Source organism: Myodes glareolus, chromosome 20 (genome assembly GCF_982192425.1).
Source record: "Myodes glareolus chromosome 20, mMyoGla1.1, whole genome shotgun sequence".
In the NCBI taxonomy this organism is placed as follows: Eukaryota; Metazoa; Chordata; class Mammalia; order Rodentia; family Cricetidae; genus Myodes; species Myodes glareolus.
Window position 1 is genome coordinate 50,696,148 of NC_142045.1, and position 20,983 is coordinate 50,717,130.

General features: G+C 41.1%; 1 protein-coding gene across 3 annotated transcripts in view; it reads right to left on the bottom strand.

Moving 5' to 3' along the window:
• The window catches only part of Pik3ca (phosphatidylinositol-4,5-bisphosphate 3-kinase catalytic subunit alpha), a 78,145-nt gene that overhangs the window by 20,349 nt on the left and 36,813 nt on the right, over positions 1–20,983 (bottom strand). For all 3 annotated transcript variants that reach the window (XM_085682327.2, XM_085682325.2, XM_085682326.2), the window contains exons 2-9: positions 14,368–14,795; positions 13,667–13,876; positions 12,419–12,669; positions 10,471–10,716; positions 9,696–9,781; positions 4,220–4,325; positions 3,490–3,642; positions 3,271–3,405 (exon numbers count right to left, since the gene is read on the bottom strand). In XM_085682327.2, the coding sequence (XP_085538453.1) occupies positions 3,271–3,405; positions 3,490–3,642; positions 4,220–4,325; positions 9,696–9,781; positions 10,471–10,716; positions 12,419–12,669; positions 13,667–13,876; positions 14,368–14,719 (1,539 nt within the window). In that variant the 5' untranslated portion in view covers positions 14,720–14,795. The remainder of the gene's footprint in view (positions 1–3,270; positions 3,406–3,489; positions 3,643–4,219; positions 4,326–9,695; positions 9,782–10,470; positions 10,717–12,418; positions 12,670–13,666; positions 13,877–14,367; positions 14,796–20,983) is intronic.

The window sequence follows — 20,983 nt, forward strand, 5'->3', positions numbered from 1 at the left end:
CCTACTTTGTTCTTCCTGTTAGGCTTAGAAAGTAGATCCTACTCAGAGAGAACCCAATGTAGTAGGAGAGTTTTTTTAAAGGTGAAGAAGCCAGTGAGAAACGCCCATGGCTAAGGGGAGGACCAGAGCAGAGGAGGGGTCAACACGTGAAACTGGCAGCTCAGGCTGAATGCTTTTAGTGATCCTAGCTAGGGGATGAATGCCATGGCTTATTCTACGTTTTGTAATAGTTTCTGCTGCTGTTCTAAAGCAGAAGGGAAGTCAGGAGGTTACTACATGGTACAGACGAGAAACCTGCTGTCTTACTATCATCATTACTATAATCAGCATCCAATAGATGCCATTGCTTTTATAGTTTTTAAAATGTTTATATGTTAATATAAAAAAATTACAGAAAAATCAGAAAAACCCATTTTATTATATATTTTAACAAGAATCTAAGCATAATAAACTTAAAGTTTTCTCCTATGTGCTTCATTTTGAAATGTCTTTGTCAAACTGTAACACTGTCAAAACAACGCCTGACACTGAGGGTTCATACTTTTGTGGAAGACATCAAGATGGTTATTTTTCTTGCTCAACAATTATAAAAAACATTCCATTTTACATTTACATTTGTAAATCACATGATCATGGAATGAATTCTGCATCACCTTTTTCCTTTCACAGGCCTCTGTATAAACATTTGCCTTCTGCATTCTTCATGGAGAAATATATCAAGTCACTGCTGATGCCCAGCATTGCAATGATTAGTCTGGACAGTCAGCATGACTGGACTGGCAAAGCTTTGGTTCGTCAAGCACACAGCGGCTTTGGGAAAGAGGAAGGAGTGACTACCCTGAGAGGAGATCTGACAGAACAAAGGGAGAGATGGGTATCTGCGCTCAGGGCTCCCCCTTTCCTTTCCCAGCAGCCACCCCCTGGAACACGACCACAGAGCTGCTCTGTGTGCCTTCCTCACTATGAGGGACAAAGACCCCTAAACATCAGCCAAAATAGGTCTTCCCTTCTTTGATTTTCTGTTTCAGATATTTTAAAAAATGTTTTATGCATATGAATGTTTTTCGTCTGCATATATAGCTGTGTACCTTGTACATGCCTGGTGCCTGCAAAGGTCAGATGAAGGTACTGGATCCCCTGGAACTTAGTTGGCTGTGAGCCATGATATGTATGGGTGCTAGGAGTATGAGTCCTCTGCAAGAACAAGTCATCTCCTTAGCCTAGCTTTCGTGATTCTCTCAGTATTACACACACATCATGGAGCATGGAAGAAATACTATGAAAATGTGGCAAAGTTTTTGACAGAAAATATAGAAATGGAATCATTCCTTGACCAGCACTCAGCTGAATTACTGACTAGATAGAAGTAGACCTTGTCTATCACTGGACATACTTTCACTCATTTCCTCTTTACTGAGGAGGTATACTGTTTGACATTGTGTTTACAAGACAAATCTCACCAACATCAGAGTGTGAAGCTGTGGTTCTAAGGTGGAGTAATTTCCCACCTCCCGTGGACCTTTAGTTATATCTGGAGAAACTTTTTAATCATCAGTTTGTGTCTAGTGGTTCAGAGGCCACAGATATGGGTCAGCACCCTGTGACATGCAGCATAATCTACAAAATAGATGCACGTGGCCTTCAGAGCAGGGCTGAGGCTGAGAAACAGTGCTGCCACACCCCATAATTTCCCCAGTAATGATGAAACAGCTTCCTCATAACTTCTATCCCAAGTAGGGAGAGTGAAAATTTCTGTCCAGTCAATGTCTAAAACACCACAAGGAAAAATTTTTTACAAAGCTGGTATTTGCAGACTCATTTAAATCTCTATCCTCTTCTTAGAACATGTCACAGACACTGGGCAATTCAGGGAGGAAAGGAGGGCGACGGACTAATGACTGTACTTCCCTGCGGCACTCTCCAGGCTATTATACCCTCCTCTATATCTCTGTATTAGTTTAGTCTTCTTTGAGGATGACTGGAAGGAATGAAGTAGAAAAATGCCTTAATATCTAGGAAAACTAAAGTTCCATAATTATCTTACACTTAGAAACATTCCCTACTTATCTAAATGGCAAAGACTTCCATATATTCTATAAAAATAAATAAGACACTCTGCAAGTCATAAAACCTCAGCCTTCACCAAGTGTTACCATTACTCAAAAAAGAGATGCTTTTTCCTTGCTTATTTTTGCTTTGTTTTTATACTGTGTACACAGGAAAACAATCAGTTGCAGCAAGATGTCCTCCAAAGTTCTTAGGCACTGCTCTCATTGTGCCTGGCCAGGCACCCTTGCCAACCTCAGTCCAGCATTAGTCAGCTGGTTTCACACCGTGTGGAAAGGTGGAGAGGGCACCCTCCTGGAAGCACCTCTGAGCACCCACTCTTTGTCATCAGGAAATAAGCACGACGAGTAAGTGGTCTTTGATCTGAGGTGCTCTGGTGTTCAGGCTACGGTTAGCATTAGATAACAAGGTAAACAGTTTTCCACACTTTATTTCTAGAGACCTGGACTAAAATTTTGTGATGAAGAGTTGCTTCTGCTGCCTCCAAGTAGAACTCATGTTTATACTCAGTTTCAACTCCTCAGAGAGGCCTTTCCTGGGCTCTACCAACCTCAGTTACCCTTATGATACTATTGTTCCCCAATCCCTCTCCACGGCCCTTACCATACATGCTGTATGATCTTGGACATCTCTTTAGTCCACAACTTCATTACAGCATCTATACAAGTGTTTTATACACGGCAGCATTCAACAGGGCTTCAAATAAAGTAAGAAGAAACAGGTACAGGAGGACAGGAGGCTATAGAAAAGATCTCTACTGTGGCATTGCTACAGAGTGTTGTATTCCTTTACACTGTATGAAGACATGTCACTGTGACAGGTTTAATAAAAAGATAAACAGCCAATAGCTGGCCAGGGAAGAAAGTAGTGTTGCTAGGTAGATGAGGAGGAAGCTTGATATGTAGGAGATGAGGTAACAAGTCATTAGCCATGTGGCAGCATGCAAAGTAATAGAAATGGATTAATTTATGTTATAAGAGCTAGTTAAAAAAACAAACCTAAGCTATTGACCAAGCTTTCATAATTAGTAAGTCTCTGTGTCATTTTTTTGTGAGCTCGTGACCCACAAAACAGAGCTACTACAACAGAGCTCAGTAGTGTCCACACCAGGATGACTGAGCTACACAACTCTCATGGACACAAAGCAGGTGCTTATCTCTAGAGACTTTGGCAGAGACAAAGAAATTCAGGTGTGTGCCTCACCAGTCCTGTATGAGAGTAACTGAACCCAGCTTCTCGGGACACAGACCAGTTGGCATGCTCTTCAATCACAGACATGTCGGGAAACTTCACCACACTGCTGAACCAATCAAACTCCAGCTCTAAGCAAGGAGTTTCCTATAAGAAAGAACAAAGGTTATTGCATACATGTTATGTTTAGCTGTCATAAAGAAAACTGATTTCTGATAATAAAAAGCTTACTTTATTTGGATTTGACCCAGTAACACCAATAGGGTTCAGCAGATCTTCTAACCCATGTGGTACAGGCCAGAGATTCAAAGCCATTTTCCCGGACACTAGGGTGTCTGTGTAATCAAACAAGTTTATATTTCCCCAGGCCAATGGACAGTGCTCCTTAATGAAACAAAGAAAATATTCACGATTCTGTGAATAAATCACACATTTCCAAACACACTTCTTCCCTTGGAGAATTCAACAGCTATATCTATAGTTAAAGAAATACAGAGCCTACCAAAGCCACAACGGCTTTCCAATATATCAGAGTTTTCTGTGCTTTTCCCACTGGAAATCCCAGTGTTTTCTCTATTTAAGTGGACAGGAGTTCCAGCACAGGAGTGAGGTGTGTAGTTACTCTTGGAGGCACCCAGTATGCTTAAAGAAGTACACATAAACTCAGGACCTACTTATTCACCAGCCATGTATTTCTCAAGCTCTCCTACTGTATTCTTAAAAGACACACCCACTAATATCTTACAAGGCTTTAATTAATACTTTATTTTTAAAAAAAAAAAGTCAGCATGGTGGCACATGCCTGCCATCTGCATTTGAGAGGATGAGAAAGACAATTTGGTGCTCAAGAGAACCTGGGTTACATACATGGCAGGATGAGTTCAAACCAAGAAACAAAAGAAGAAATCTCCCCGTCTGGAGGTAGCCTCATCTAGAGATAATTTCACCCGAGATACTTTACCTCCTTAGCACCCTTTCGGCCTTTAACAGAGCAAATGGAAAGGCAGAGGCGAGCAGCACGAGGAAGATCAGGAATGTATATGTCGTAATTCAGCCATTCATTCCACCTAGAGAGAATTGGTAAAACAAAGCTAAGCCCAGAATGCACATGCTCCACAATACATCAAAACTAAGACAAGGGAAATGACAATCAAACAAAGTCACAGAACAGAACTGTATTAAAATGGCCAAAGAGTTGGGTGTGGTGGCTCACACCTTTATCCCAACACTCAGGAAGCAAAGGCAGGCTTTGTGAGTTCAAAGCCAGCCTGACCTATATAGCAAGTTCCAGGTCAGTCAGAGTTACATAGTGAGACCTTGTTTCAAAAACCTGGAGTGTGTCGAGGGGTGATGTCTGGGTCAGTATTACTGGCCATAAAGAGTATGCAAAAAATTCAAACTTCACAGATGGAAAAGATAAAGGGCAGGTGGCAAAGAACATACTAACAGGAAACCTCATGTATTAGCACTAAATACAACATTTGTTATAACCAAACTGGAAAGCCTTGTAAAATGAACAAATACATACCCAACTTCACTATGAACAAAACACAGCAATGATCTATAGACTGTTAACTGAACTTTTCATAAGAGCGCCCAACTGCAAATAACCCAAAAGTAAAATACACTTGCAGAAGCCAGGATACTTGTTCCCTTTAGGGGAGGAAAAATCAATAGACTGGGCATGGGCATGAGGGACCATTTTTTCTATTTTTATTTTATGCTCAGTGACTGGGTGCTTGTGTGTGTGTGTAAGAAACCTCAGGAGTCAGTTCTTGCCTTCTACTTTGGGGCAGGTATGTTGTTTCTACTACTGTGCTGTGCACCACAGGCTCCTAGCCTACAGTCTCCTGTCTCTCCCTTCCATCTCTCCATGAAGTGCTGGGATTACACATGTGAACCACCACATGCAGCTTCTTTTTTACTTCTAGGCATGGTCTCATGTATTCCAAGTTGGCCTGGAACTCGCTGTGCTCAATGGTAACTTTTGATCCTCCTGCTTCAACCTCTTGAGTTCTGGGATTACAGGTTTGTACCTGACCTTATGCAGTGCTAGGGACTGAACACAGGGTTTCATGCTTGTTAGGTAAACATTCTACCAACTAAGCTATATCCTCAGCCTCTGCATTCAGCTTTTATCTATCTATCTATCTATCTATCATACAATATTCTGTCTGTGTGCATGCCTGCAGGCGAGAAGAGGGCACCAGACCTCATTACAGATGGTTGTGAGCCACCATGTGGTTGCTGGGAATTGAATTCAGGACCTTTGGAAGAGCAGGCAATGCTCTTAACCGCTGAGCCATCTCTCCAATCCCCACATCCAGCTTTTTATGTGAGTTCTGGAACTTAAAACGAGTCCACCTACCAGGCTTTCACAGTCAGTGCTTTAACTCACTGAACCACCTTCCCAATGCAGGAGAAACTTTCTGTGTGCTGGGACATGTCACAATCAGATAGATGAGTTATATACTTATGATCTCCATACTTTGCGTGTGGTGCATGTACGTGTGCACATGCATGCTCATCACGTCCACGTCCTAAGCATTATGTGCATGTGAAAGCCAAATGCTGAGGTTGGCTGTCTTCTTCACTCATCCTTCACACTATTTTTTGAGACAGGGTCTCTCACTGACCCTGGACCTTCCCATTTTAGCTTTATGGCTGGGCCAATGAGCCCGCAAGATCTACCTGTCTCTATGTCTCCCACTGCTGGGATTACAGACATGCACTGTCTCATCCAGGTTTTTATGTAAGTACTGAAGATCTGAATTCAGAACACCATGCTTACACCATGCTGAAATAGCAAGCCATTTACCCCATTTACCCACTGAACCATCTTCCTAGCCCTCATGATCTGTATACTTTTATGCAAGAATAAAATTTGATCTGTTAAAAATCTAACCAAACAGAAAAGGGAAACTAGCTAGTGGTAATCAGCTAACAATTATAGTTTTATTTATTTTTATACATAATCACTTTCATTCAGAACATCCCTAATCACCATATAAACAAAATGAAGGCTATATACAGGGCTGGGGAATGGTTGCCAGTAAAATGCTTCCCTGCAAGCACAGGAACTTGAGTAAAACTCCTAAAACTTGTGTGATAAAAGCCAGGTGTGGTGGTGCGAGCTCGTAATCTCAGCACAGGGAGTTGGGGGGAGGGCAAAGCAGGTGGATCCCTGGGCTGAACTTGAGAATTTATAGGTCAATGAATGTATCAAGGAAAAAGTGGAGGGCCTCTGGAGAATGAAACCCAGGGTTATAATCTTTGGCTTCCATCTCCCAATGTGTGTCCTTCCCACTGTCTTCAGACAAAGTATTTTAAATTTTATTTATTTATTTTGGGGGACACACTTGATTTATATCTACCTAAGACTTAATTAGCTTGAAATTTCCCAAGCTGCACATGAATAAATGGGAAGTGTCATCCACACTCTTGGAGAACTCTGTTCCCTGGGTCTAGCAGAACTAGCACAGTCCTTTTTCTAACACCCACTGCAACATAGACCAAGTTATTTATTTGTTAAAGATTTATTTAAGTATATGGATATGCTTACATGAGCATATTTGTACACGTGTGTGTGAATGAATGCACGTTGGGAACAAAAGTGAGTGTTGTTTTCCATCCATCTCTGTCCACTCCTTTGAAGCAGGGTCTTCCCTGAAGCTAGAGTTTATTTACTCAGCTTGGCTGGAAGCTATGAAGACTCAGGATCCTATGTCTCCACCTTTCTTGAGGAATTATAGACATGTAGGATGCCAAGGTTGCTACACAAGTGCTAGATCTTAATTCCTGTCCTCATGATTGTACAGCAAGAACTCTTAGCCAGGGCTGGAGAGATGCTAACAGTGCATCATCTGCTGTTCTTGCAGAGGACTCAGGTTTAATTCCCAGCAACCACATGGCACCTTATAACTGTAACTTCAGTTGCTGGGGATCAGAAGCACTTGTCTGGCCTCCGTGGACACTGGGTATACACATACATAACACACACATACCCATGCTTTTATTATTTTTAAAGAGCTTAATCACTGAGATATTTATCTCTCTAGCCTCCTCCCCCAAGTTATTTTTAAGAAATAGTTTTATAAATGTAGTCCAAATTGATGGTTCTTTTTGAAAAATAACTGGTGTGTGTGTGTGTGTGTATATATATATATATATATATATATATATAAATATCATAAAATATTAAGTTCACCCAGTAAATGAGAAGCATAAATATGGAGCCAACAATCTCAGTAAGTCGTCTTTTTTCTAAACATTTATTTTATATTGGTGTTAAATGTTTTTATATTTATTGTGTTAAATGTCTTCTATTATGTTTACTGTGTGTGCACATATGTGCATATGAATGACCAAGAGAACTTCGGGAGCCAGTTCTCTCCTTTCCCCACGTAGGCAGGTAGGCTCTATGGCAAACACTTGTATCTGCTGAAACACCTGCTCACCTTTCAGGAGTTTTCAAAGGCTGGCGTGGTGGCGAATGCCTTTAGTACCAGCAGCACTCAGGAGGGAGAGGATCTCTGTGAGTTCAAGGTCAGTCAAGGCTACAGAGTGAGACCCTCAAAAATAAAATAATTTATTTTCAAAAATAGGGCTGGAGTTATGAGCACTTGCTGCTCTTCCACAGAAGTCATGCTCAATTCCCAGCACTCACATAGTGGCAATATACAACCACCTGTTGTTAACTCCAGTCCTAGGGGAACTGGTTCCTACTTCTGACCTCCAAGGACACTGCACAGACATACATTCAGGCAAACACAAACACAAATACAAACACAAAAACACACACACACACACACACACACACACACCAATCTTAATGCTTTCCAAGTCTACACTCCTATCTTTCCAATAATTTCATATTTATTTCTGATTTTAATAACATTTTCACATTACTACCACAGGGATTTAACTTCTACTTTAAAAAATATTTTTTTTGATTATTTGTTTTGAGAAAAGGTTTCTTTGTGTAGCTCTGGCTGTCCTGGAACTACTCTGTAAACCAGGCTGGCCTTGAACTCAACAGATCTGCCTCCTAAGTGCTGGGACTAAAGGCGCGTGCCATATCGCCCAGCTGAGAATTCTTCTTTTATGTGTGTGCCTGTCTGGGAATATATGTGTGTGAGTGCAGGCGCCTGCAGAGGCCAGCAGAGGGTGACGGGTCCTGTGAGGCCAGAGTTACAGGTGGGTATGAGCTGACCAATGTAAATGTTGAGAACTGATGTGTGTCCTCAGGAACAGCAGCACTGTGGAGCCATCTCTCCAGTCCCTAACCAGAGATTTCACGAGGTGCAGAGGAACATAAGAACTGTATAACTTGTTTGTTTGGTCAGGATGGTTCATGCAGCCCAGGCTGGCTTTGAGCTACTATGTAGCTGGAGATAAAAGTTGAACTGATCACCCTTCCTCCAGCTGTGGAAAGCTGTGAAAACCTGCATGCGCTACCCCAGCTGGCTTAAACAGTTACTTTAATTTTCTAAAATATCAACATTGTAACCAACTACTATGAAGTCTTCCTTCTTATTTTCCTAAAAATCTTACTTTTGGCTTTCAAATAACCAGGACAGATTTTTTTGCAGCCTCTTCTTGAAGCTCCTGGAATTCTTTATTGGTGGGTTTATAGATTTTCCTTAATTTGTAAAAAGGTTGTCTATAATGTCCTCAAGAATACTAGTTTTTTCTAAATCTCCTACAATCAGCCCACTTTGGCAAACAAGAAGTATGAGTGGGAAATTTGTTAAAACTGTTGTTTGAACAACTCTTGGCTGTCTGTGTACCATCTAACCTCAATGCTGCCCTGACTGACCTGCTGTGTCTCAGGTGTCCCCCTGACGGACAAGTGACCATCTCCCTGAACTTGTCTTGCCCTAGGCTCTAGGAGAGTTGTTAACTCTGAAAATGTAGTAACAAGACTGGCATGTGTTCTGAAGGTCAGAACTCAGTCTTCCTTGTGCGCCCCACTGCACTCTGTAAGGTCCACCATCAATCTACAGTGTCAGCGAGCTCTCCGGGCACTCTACTGCTAGGAAATCCAGGGTTCTCTCACAAGAAAAACCAAAGAGGCCTGAAAGCTCCGGACCACCTTCCATTTCCTCAGCATATCTAAGCAAGAGTGAGTCCAAGGTGCCCAGGAACCTTCTTTCCCACAGTAAATGCCTTTTATCAAAGACCTTATCTATGTGTTCATGGGAATCACATGAAGGAGACTGCCTTAGAGCTCAGGTCTTGACTTTTTCATCAAGAACAAGACTTTGACCATGTTCCCTCTACTCCTTGAAACAATGGCAGGAGTGAAGCAGAAAAACATTTAGGATAAAATTTGACAGAGTCAGTCACAGAAAGTCCTTATGTTCTTTATGTAAATAATGGAAATGTGATAACTTGCATAAAATTAGTGACATGAAATATGTCCAAACCCCTCTTACCTAGGATTGGAACAAGGTACTCTTTGAGTGTTCACATTGTCACATAAGGGTTCTCCGCCATGGTAGATACCTGTGCGAACATAGATCTGAAAGAGAAGGAAAATATACACTATATATAGTGTGTACACACCCACACATCCATACTCATATATAGGTATTATGAACACTCAACAGAACCAAGCACTACAAAATAACTTAACTGATGTAAATGAGAGAATCATGAGATCTTTTGTTCAGATGGCTTTTTTTGTATAAATTTACAGTTAACTGTTGCCTTTGCCCACTAATGATGGGTCTCCGACCCAGTAGAAAGTTAGCATAGCCACCAGCCCAGGAACTATGCATAAAACACAGAGGCCTTCACTTTTCCAAGATAAGTTGGTGCTAGGTATTCCTTCAAACTCCTGAAGCTAGAGGAACAGTTCCCTAAAACATGAACAGCTCTGTGATAAGATGTCAAGACTTTCACACAATGTGATTAAATAAAGACTATAAAAAGTCTCACTTTAGGTCCAATCACTGTTTTTAACTAAACAGACTGTAAAACTTGCTACTTTAAAAAGCCTACAGTTATGGATATTACAATTCTAGATTAACTGTGTGAAAGCTGAGGTAGGTGTAACTCAAAAAGAAATCATGACTCATTTATATTTTCTGAGATTTGTGTTTTAAGTCGTGTGAAAAGCTATCACAGGTCAATAGTTTACACTGTGCTCAAATTAGGCTAATAAAACAATGACTTCCATAGAACAAACATCAGTCTTTGTGACTTTACCTTATCAATGTCTCGAATATTTACATTTACATAGGTTGCACAAAGAATTTTGATTCTGAGTGCACTATTAATAACCCAGAGGGATTTTGTAGATGTCTCTCCATTCATATAGGGCGTGGCTGTGGAGATACGCCTGGAGTAGGATGGCATTGTGAAGCTATCCATCGGCAGCTGAGAGTAAAGGCTCTCCTTGGCCATCAACATCAAGTTGGGCATCCTCCCCAGCATTATACAGCTTCTGATGTACTGTAAGAGACCAGAGTGAGAGAAGCAACCACTTCCCATGAGGTTCTTCATCCCAAAGATAACATGTAGGAATGTTATGAGCATTTACAAAGGTGATTTTAAAAATTAAACATAGGCCACACTTGTTACCAGCTATTTATTTATTAAATTGGAATTAGTTTCAAAGAATTTCTGAATATATTTATAAAGTAAAAAACTAGGATCAATTTTTGACACTATTATGTTACTTTTAACTGCAAAACACTAAAAACAAAGATCAGAAATGATCACTGCAGGGAAGAGCAGCTTCCTCTGTCACAGTCCCCGTCATACGTCACCAGGGTCAAACTCCACACCCCTCCCTCCACACAGTTCCTGAGAAACATTTATTTTACTGAATCAATAAAGGTCCATAAGCAAGCTGGTATGGTCACTACACAGGTAATTCTAGCATGTGAGGCGTGGATGGAGAAGACGAAGGTTTACGGTCATTCTTAGCTACATGGCCAATTTGAAGCCAGCCTGGGCTATATGAGACCCCGTCTTGAATAAACAAAATTCCAAACAATAAAAACAAAAAGCAAATGATACCCAGAGCTATAGAGAAATTAAAAAATGTTAAAATTCACTGATCTGAGTTTTGAAATAGCAGGATGTGTGTGTGCAGAGTTCAAGGTCAGGAATGCTCCTCAATCACTGTCCACTTATTTTATTGGGAGAGGGAACAAGGAGCTCAGTAAGGACTAGGCTGGCTGACCAGAGAACTTTAGGGATCCTCCTGCCTCTGCCTCCCCAGTGTTGAGATGTCAGGCACAGGTTGCCAAGCCTGGTTCTTATGTTGGTGCTAGGGATCTAAACACAGGTCCTCCTCAGATTGTACACCAAAGCACTTTACCAAATGGCCCATCTCCCCAAATCCAAGATAAAGGTTCTTTAAAAATTATATTTGCTTATTAATGTACATGTATTAATGTACATGCATGGAATTCAAAAGAAGTTTAAACCTGGCTCTCTCTTTACATCTTGGTGGCCCCCAGAATACACGTTTTTGGTCTATGCTACTCCATACACATCGTAACTCCATATTCTCCTATCTATCAACAACTGAAGGCCGGGTGTCCGTATTATAAAACAGTGATTGGTGCGCACACCACCGTTGCTTTTCAAAGGACAGAGAAAGAGAAGAAAGGTCAGTAGTGATCTTAATAAACAACGCTCTACTTTAACATTGTCCCCGTATCATTATTGGGGAGCAAAAAAGTCAAGAAATACTCCCTATTTTGTAGTTAGTATAACTGCCACATCTTTAGGCTCTCAAATAATTATATTATTTAAATATAAACTTAAATAGAAAGGGGCCTGGTTGAATGCAAGGGAGTAGGGAAACTCATTCATCTCAGTGGGATTGACTATGATCAAAACACATCATCTACATATATGACACAAATGACCACAGGAGGATAGATAGTTCAGTGGTGGAAGAATTGGCTGGCATTCATGAGGTCCTAGGTTCAATCTCTGGTAGTGGCAGAAACAAAACAAAACAAAAAGACACAACTCACAAAGGAAGATGTCATTTCAGTGAAACTTACTATTAGTATTAAACATAATTAAAATATGCTAATAAATAAGCTTATGAATTCTGTTTGCTAATATTAACTATTAATCATCAAAGTACAGGCTAAGAACATATGCAGCCCTGGCATGGGCATACATCACTCACCTTGTACTGGCTCAGAGGATACTTTTCTAGGAAGTACTCATCGCAGCCACACACTTTCAGAATATACTTGCCCTGGTATTCTAAGACACAGAGTTTCAGCTGCTCAGAGGACAGCAGCATACTCCGAGTCTTCTTCCTGATGGCTTCAGCAATGACTTGCTCTGGCACACAGTCATGGTTGATCTTCAGGGTGTACTTCTGCTTGTCATTGTTTGGAGAGACGATTACCCAAATCACCACTATGATTTGTCCTGTAACAAGAAAACACTGTTGGATGAATCACTGTGTCGATTCATCTCCCTGAAGACAAGTTTCAAGAAGTTTTCACTCTCTGTTCTTGTAACTACAACCAGATAGGATGTCCAGTTAACATTAACTAGAGGTGAAGATCTGCTGGAAACAAGCAATGCTCACATCTGGCAGACTTTCACACAACATCCTTGGCTCCTTTCTGACTAGCCTAGTGAATCACCAAAACCCAAGGCTGAGCTGATCTCCGCTTCACAGAAAGACAGGAGAGGGTCTCAAGTTTACCAGTTCATGAACTACTCAAAGGAAAGCACTACTCAAAGGGAGCACCATCGTTAGAATGAAGAAAAGACGGAAGAAGAGTTGGAGAATAAACAGGGAAAGGGAAAAGGACTTTTTAATTTTTCTCTTATTAAGACCAATTAAGTCATGGACACTGAGAATCTATCAGATGTGAACATTGCCTGATTCCCCCAAATCCTCACCTCTAGTCAGTCAGGTTAACTAGACATTGTTTCTAGTTATGGTTAGAGGAACAGAGCACAAACTTCTTGAAACTTGTCTTTAGAAAAGTAAAAACACCACAGTGAAGCACAACAGTGTTTTCCTGTCAGAGGACAGATCATCAAAATGTATGTCTGTGCTTGCGGTGGTGCTGGGTATCAAACTCACAGCCTTGTATACATAAGGCAAACGCTCTAGACAACAGCTCCTTCTATTTTTACTTATAAAAAAGAAAAAGATAAGCAGCTCTAATTTTGTTCACATTCTGGCAACAGTGAATTCTAAACTCAGTTCTTTAGTCTGAGCGAGAGAAGCATTCACCACCAAGGGCTGAGTTAGGGAGGGTGTGCTTCCTGTCTACAAGTTATAACTTAGCACTCTACTCTTGTGGTGCAGCAGACCTTGTCTTCAAGCTCAGCATCCAGCCAGCAAAAAGCAATGGTGCAGAAGAAATCAGAGCAGTGACAAGGAGTTCACTGCTGACGGTCTCCTTACCTTTATCTAACTTGTTGTAGATGTGCTTTGGCAATTCTGGGGAAGACTCTACATTGGGAGGGTAGACATACATTGCTCTGCTGTGAGGCGAGTTGAGATCCCGCATATCCACGGCTTCTTTGCAAACATTCAGAATGTTCCTTCGGAAGTCCTGGACTTCTGGATCTTTAACCATGTCAAATTCACACACTGGCATGCCAATAACAAAACCTGAAAAATAAGGTATTTATAAAGAATGCAGGGAAGATGTGGTTCTTACAAACTGAGAACTGTGCACATTTGGAAAAGCCGAGGAGTCAAGAAAGCTTCTGAGTTAAAAAAAAAAAATCACTGATGAATTTATTTTAAAAGCTGATGAAGCCTTAAGCATTTTAAACATATGTATTTTCCATACACATATTAATATTAAAATAGGACCACTGTCAACTTTTTTACAGAGAAATAAACTTGGCTATAGCAATTCTAAGTCCTCCTCCTAATTGCATTTTTTATGGAAAATCCTACAGAATATCAAAGTTTTAAAAATTCTATAGCTCAGGGGTAAAAACCACTACTTTAGATTTTTTTTAAAAAAAGAAATTTACTTAAAGATTACAAAGGTAGTGATCAGGCAAAGTATCTTAACAATGAAACAAAGAGTAGATGCCAGTTATTTGTAGTTTAGTAATGACAATGTCAGTTAGCTGAAAATTGTATCATACCAATTTCTCGATTGAGGATCTTCTCTTCACGGTTGCCTACTGGTTCAATTACTTTTAAAAAGGGTTGGAAGAGCCGAAGGTCACAAAGCCGTCTTGTTTCATCAAAAAATTCTTCTCTTTCTGCTTCTTGGGTAACACTTACAAAAATGTAAGAAGATTCATCTTGCAGAAGCTGATGCAGAGGGTATTTTCTGGCTTCTTTAAACAGTTCATGCTTGATGGTGATTAGTGTAGCCTCACGGAGGCATTCTAAAGTCACTATCATTCCATTTGGGAGTAAACATTCCACTAGGATTCGTGGGGGCATCAAGTGGATGCCCCACAGTTCACCCGACGATGGCCGTGGAGGCATTGTTCTGATTCTCTGCCAACTTTACATAGAAAACCGCTTTATGGAATCAGAGATATGGCTGTCCCCAAACAGTGCCCTGAACAAGAGAAAAATACCACCTGTTAGAGAGAAGCAACTCCTGAGCATACACCAATGATGACTGCACTGAGAAATGTAATTCTTCACGTCCTGTTGTCTGAATGATCAGAGCAATGATAACTTATGTGTTTTAATCTAGATTGTTGCTCTAAACTATGCTATAAAGAACTTATTACAACAGGTACTAGAACAACTTTCATTTAATTAGATTTAATGAAAATTTTAAAATATGGAATAGATTTCCCAAGTGAAGTCTCATAAAAACAGAGGCAATGGAAAGAACAAAAAAATAAGCTGCAACTCAACCAAAACTTCCCAGCTCACCAGGCTGGTGGTGTAGGCCTGCAATCTCAGCTACTCTGGCTGAGGCAGGAGGACTGCAGTTCAAGGCTTGCTTTAGAAAGTTTAGCAAGGCTTGCTTTAGAAAGTTTAGCAAGGCTGTCTCAAGAACAAATCAACACCAACAGATTAGTAGAGACCTTGCCTGGCACGTGAGGGAAGGAGTAAAGCCCTCACCCCCCCCCCCCACCCCAACACACACAAAATCCCACCAAGTCTTCTCTAAAGGTGACTGGGTTCTGTCACATTTACCATTCCCCATCATTTTAGGATCTAAGAGATTTTAAATATAAGTACAGCCCAGAACTAAAGGTGACTGGGTTCTGTCACATTTACCATTCCCCATCATTTTAGGATCTAAGAGATTTTAAATATAAGTACAGCCCAGAAAAATCCAAATACTTTTCCTTCTTTACTCTTCCCCCAGCATACTTTAGTAATGTGATACTAAATGGCTAAGTCTTCCCATTTTAATCTTTCTAATTTCCCTTAAATATTTTTTATTATTTAAAACCACATATATGCGTATACATCTGTATGATATGTGCAAGTGAGTGTAGGTGCCTGCAGAGGCCAGAGGTGACAGATCCCCTGGAGCTGGAATTACAGGCAGTTGTGAGTCACATGATATGGGTCCTCTGGCAGAGCAGTGTGCTCTTAACTCAAAGACATTTATCTCCAGAACCCCTGCAATTTCCTTCCTATTGGTGGTGGGGTTGTGGTGTAGGAGTCCCTTCTGTTTGTGTGTTGTTTTCATTGGTTAAAAAATAAAGAAGCTGCCTTGGCCTAGTTGATAGGGCAGAACTTAGGTAGGCAGGGAAGACAGAACTGAATGCTGGGAAGAAGAGAGGCAGAGTAGGAGAGATACCATGGAGCCACCAGAATCAGACATGGTGAATCTTTCCTTTGTAAGCTACCGCTACGTGGTGATACACAGAAATGGGTTAAACTGAGATGTAAGAGTTAGCCAATAAATAAGAAGTTAGAGATAATGGCCAAACAGTGTTTTAATTAATAAAGTTTCTGTGTGGTTATTTCGAATGTAAGCTAGCCAGGCAGCAGGACGAACAGCAGCTTCTCCTTGCAACAGGGTTGTTTTCTGTCCAGGTGATATTTTTAGAACACTCTAAGGTTTTGTTTGTTTGTCTAAGAAAAAGTCTAAGGTAGTCTAAGGCTGGTCTTGAATTTGTGAGATAGCCAAATCTAGCTACCTTTCTTATGTTCTGACGCTTCTGCTTTCACCTACTGACTGCTGAGGTTTGGTGTGTGTGGCACTATGCCTGCTTCCATTCTGTTTTTAAAGGTTTCTTTTTTTAAATTTGTGTGTGTGTGTGTGTGTGTGTGTGTGTGTGTGTGTGTGTGTGTGTGTGCCTGCAGAGTCCAGAGAGAGCATTCAATTCACACAGGTACAGTTGAAGTCACAGGTGGTTGTCAACTGCCTGATCTGGGTGCTAAGATGTGAACTTTGGTTCTCTGCAAGAGCAGCAAGTATGCTTAAATCAAAGTTCACCTCTTTAGCCCCTCATTCATTCATTCATTTTGGAGACAGGGTTTCTTTGTGTAGCCCTAGCTATTCTGGAACTCACTCTATAGGCCAGGCTGGCCTCTAACTCAGAGATCTGCCTGCCTCTGCAGGATTAAATGTGTGTGCTACCACCCACCCCATTTCATTTTTAAACAATGATTTAAGTATTCTGTTATAAAACAAAATATCATCAATTGTTTTCCTTGAGGCATGATGATGAATCTGCACTATCTTTATACTCCTGAGATAGACTGTCTTAGATGCTGAGGATACACGACTCTGTGTCAGTACAATGATCCCCTTATTATGTGGTATAACATTTTAAAAACTATTAAGCATAGTAGGATTTGAAAGACTCAGTTTTACATGACAACACTTTTGAGGGTTCAATTGGAAGATGGTCACTGAAACCCTTAAACTATACACGCCAGCAAGCTAGCTAAGTGGATAAAAAGTGCTTGCCATGCAAACTTGATCCCTGGATCCCATAGACCAGCTCCCAGAACCATCCTCTGACCACACCTGTGCCATGCACGAGAGTGACCTCCATCCACCCGCAAAACCCCACCAAGTCTTTTCTTAAAGAGAAAACACAAATTAATTTCCTGCTGTTACACGATTTCTTTCATTTAGTAAGTGAAACTGGAAGTCAATCACCACAAAAGTAAAGCAGGAGGTACAAAATGAAAAAGAAAGCAGAGGGGCTGGAGAGACGGCTAGCAGAGGACCCTACTCAAGTTCAGTCCCCAGTCCCCAGAGGCTCATAACCATCTATAATTCCAGTTCGAGGGGATCCGACTCCCTCCTCTGGCCTCCATGGGCACCAGCCATGCACATGGTACACAGACATACATTAAGGTGAAATAAAAACAAAAAGGAAAATGGAACTTTAGAAATGGGTGGGAAACACCCCGGACATCCTGCGGATGTGGTCACTCTAACTTGTGGCACACGGTAACAGCACAAGGTGGCTATAGTTGACACTGCTTCTTCACCAGGGGTGTTGGTCCTGTCCCAGGATCATGTTTGGTACTAGGTAGGTGTCTTAGGGTTTATTGCTATGGGAGAGACACCAAGACCACAGCAACTCTTACAAAGGAATACATTTAATTGGGGTGGCTTACAGTTCAGAGTTTAGTCCATATCCTCATGGTGGGAAACATGGGAGCAGGCAGACATGGTGCTGGAGAGGTAGCTGAGGGTTCTACATCTGGATGGGCAGACAGCAGGAACAGAGAGTGACACTGAGCCTGGCTTGGGCATCTGAAACCTCGAAGACCATTCCCAGTGACACACTTCCTCCAACAAGGCCACACCTCCAAATAGTGCCGCTCTCTATGAGACTATGGGGCCATTTTCATTCAAACCCCTATAGTATGGAAAGACTAAAACAGATGTCCTTTTCTGCCCCTCAGAAGACAAACTCCAGAGTGTGAAGATCATGCAGTATGTGTGATGGTAGTTACACTCAGAATTCCAGAGCAGAAGAAACACTAGGGTGGACAGTTTCTATAAACACCCTGTGTCCAGCTGACTCAGTGCAGGTAGGGAGGGAAGACGGTCTACAGAGCACAACAAAGATTCAGAGAGGTAACTGGGAAAGGGTGCAGGAGCATGACACAGTCTAGAAACCCTCCAACATCTAACCCACCCGACGTTCCTTTAGTTTTCCTATTTGAGTTCATTCCTACCCTTGGTACAGATCACTAAAAGATCTTAAATGGCTGCCTTTCAATTCTGCTTGCATTCTCTAATTATTGCATCTTTCATTCTTTTATTTAAATGTGTGCAGGTGCACATGCACCTGTATGTGGGGAACAGAGGCTGGTGTTGCTGGTGTTCTTAATTACTCTCCACTTCATTTTATAAGAGGTTCCTACATTGACCTAGAGCTCACCAAGTAGGCTAGGCTGGCTGGCCAGCAAACCCAGGGATCTGACTCAGCTCCTCCTCTCCAGAATACACTAGTACGTGTAGTTTACTGTGGGTGTAGTAACCAGACTTAGGTCATGTTTGTGCAGCAAGCACACTTACCCACTCAAGTATTTATCCAGTCCCATGTAGTTCCTGTGCTTAAAAAAAAAAAAATCGCAGCCTAGTAAAAAGACCAGATAAATCAAATCCATGTGCACAATTACTGAAGTGACTTACATGGAGACTTTAAGTATATATTTAACTCTTCCCCCAAAACAACAAAACGCCAAATAAGTGAGCACTGACTTTCTGCAAGCATAAAAAAGTTCAAATAGAAACAAAACCAAACCACAAGCCACACTAAAAGAGCAGCTCTGCTCACAGTTCTTTGCTGAACGGTGCTACGAAGTCTACAACACAGAACTACTGCAACATCTATTTTCTACTTAACCCAGAAATTCATATGTTCTCTAGGACTAAAGGAGAAGGCTAACAGGGCAGACAGGTTAACAACTTTATGGCTTACTGTATAATAGTATGGGTACAGGCAACAAACTTTTCATAATTTAACTTTCTTTTCTCTCTCTCTCTCTCTCCTTTTTTTCCCCCAGTTTTTCAAGACAGGCTTTATTTATGTAGCTTTGGAGCCTGTAGACCAGGCTGGCCTTGAATTTACATAGATCCATCTGCCTCTGTCTCTGCCTCCTGAGTGCTGGGATTAAAGGTGTGCACCACCACCACCTGGCCTTAACTTTTTTCATGGACAAGAAATGTGACCACAGTCAAAAACCCCTTCAGGATTTTGGAAAGCAGAAACTGACCAGCATCACAGAAATAACCACACAGCAGCCAGGGCACACATCTTTCTATTTGCTTCATGCTTTCTCCTTTCTTGTGGCAACCTCATTTAAAATAAAACTGCTAACCCTCAGCTCCCATATAGAAATGCAGAGAAGGCAAAGGGACCTCACAACTATGCTGGATAATTCTTTGTGGTATAGGTACTACCACCCTACTTATAAGTAAACCAAAGACCAGAGATGTTATATGATCATTAGGAGACAGACTTTCATTTAAGGAGGCCGCTGGAGATGAAATCCATGACCTTACACATGCAAGCATTCTATCCTTTGCTTTTGACACAAAGTTCTCATATACCCCAGGTTGGCCATTAATTCACTATGCAGACAGAACTGACCCCAAATTCCAGTCCTCTTGCCTGGGCCTCCTAAGTACTTGGACTATGAGTATGCTCAACTACAGATGGGGATATGCCACTGAAAAATCTACTGGCTCCGAATGTTGGGACTATATATTCATTTTTACACTTTGAAGAAGAATTTTCTTCCTTTTTTTTTTTTTTTTTTTAAAGGCAAGATCTCAGGACGGGCAGTGGTGGTGCACACCTTAAATCCCAGCACTCGGGAGGCAGAGGCAGGCATATATCTCTGTGAGATCAAGGTATCCTGGTCTACAAGAGCTAGTTCCAGGACAGGTTTGGACAGGCTCCAAAGCTACAGAGAAACTCTGTCTCGAAAAACAAAACAAAACAAACAAACAAACAAAAAACCTCATTAGCCTAGGCTGGCCTTAAACTAACTACTTCTCCTACCTCTATGTCTCATGTGCTTATATTAGGTTCATGTTATTATGCCCACCTGAAAAACAAAGATAAAAAAGAAAAATAAAATTAACTTTGTTTTCCCTAGCTTTCTACTTATGTAAATAAACTGTTTAATTAAGGTAGTCTTATTTTCTTAGAAGCAGGTATACGTGATTCCTTCCTTGTTGATAAATCACATTCCTCATTATCAGGTTCAGTTACTGTGCTGCCCTGCAGTACACAGCAGGCAAAGTTCCCAATGCTCATGAGGTCTGAGGAAGACTCTGCATTTCCAGTATAAGAAGGTCACTTCTTGGCTAAGGCCAACTGCCTGATCACTGCATCATCTTCTCTAGTACCACTCATGTCTAGCTGGATATCATTTTACGACAGCCCGTGAAGCTAAACCATTACCCAACTATACACAGGGAGATTATATAACAAGTGAACAAAGCAGACACTGTCTGATTTTGGAAATATATGTTTAAAATGTGGTTGTTTAATCAATTTCTATCTGCATCAGAAAGCATGAACAATACATAAGCTATCTGGAAACATCTATCTGTAAGCTTAGGTGCATCTAGGTTGACTGAATTGGCAGCCTATGCAGACAACAGTCACAACTGCTGAAGCAAAACCTTGTACTTTCTGAACCTCCTTCCACACATACAGAAGTTGTTGAAGGTTTTTGAATAACCTGTATATTATTTCTTGGTGCAGGAGAATTGTCTGTAATCTGTCAATCATGTTTTATATAAACGCTGATTGGCCAGGCAGGAAGTATAGGCGGGAAAACCAGACAGGA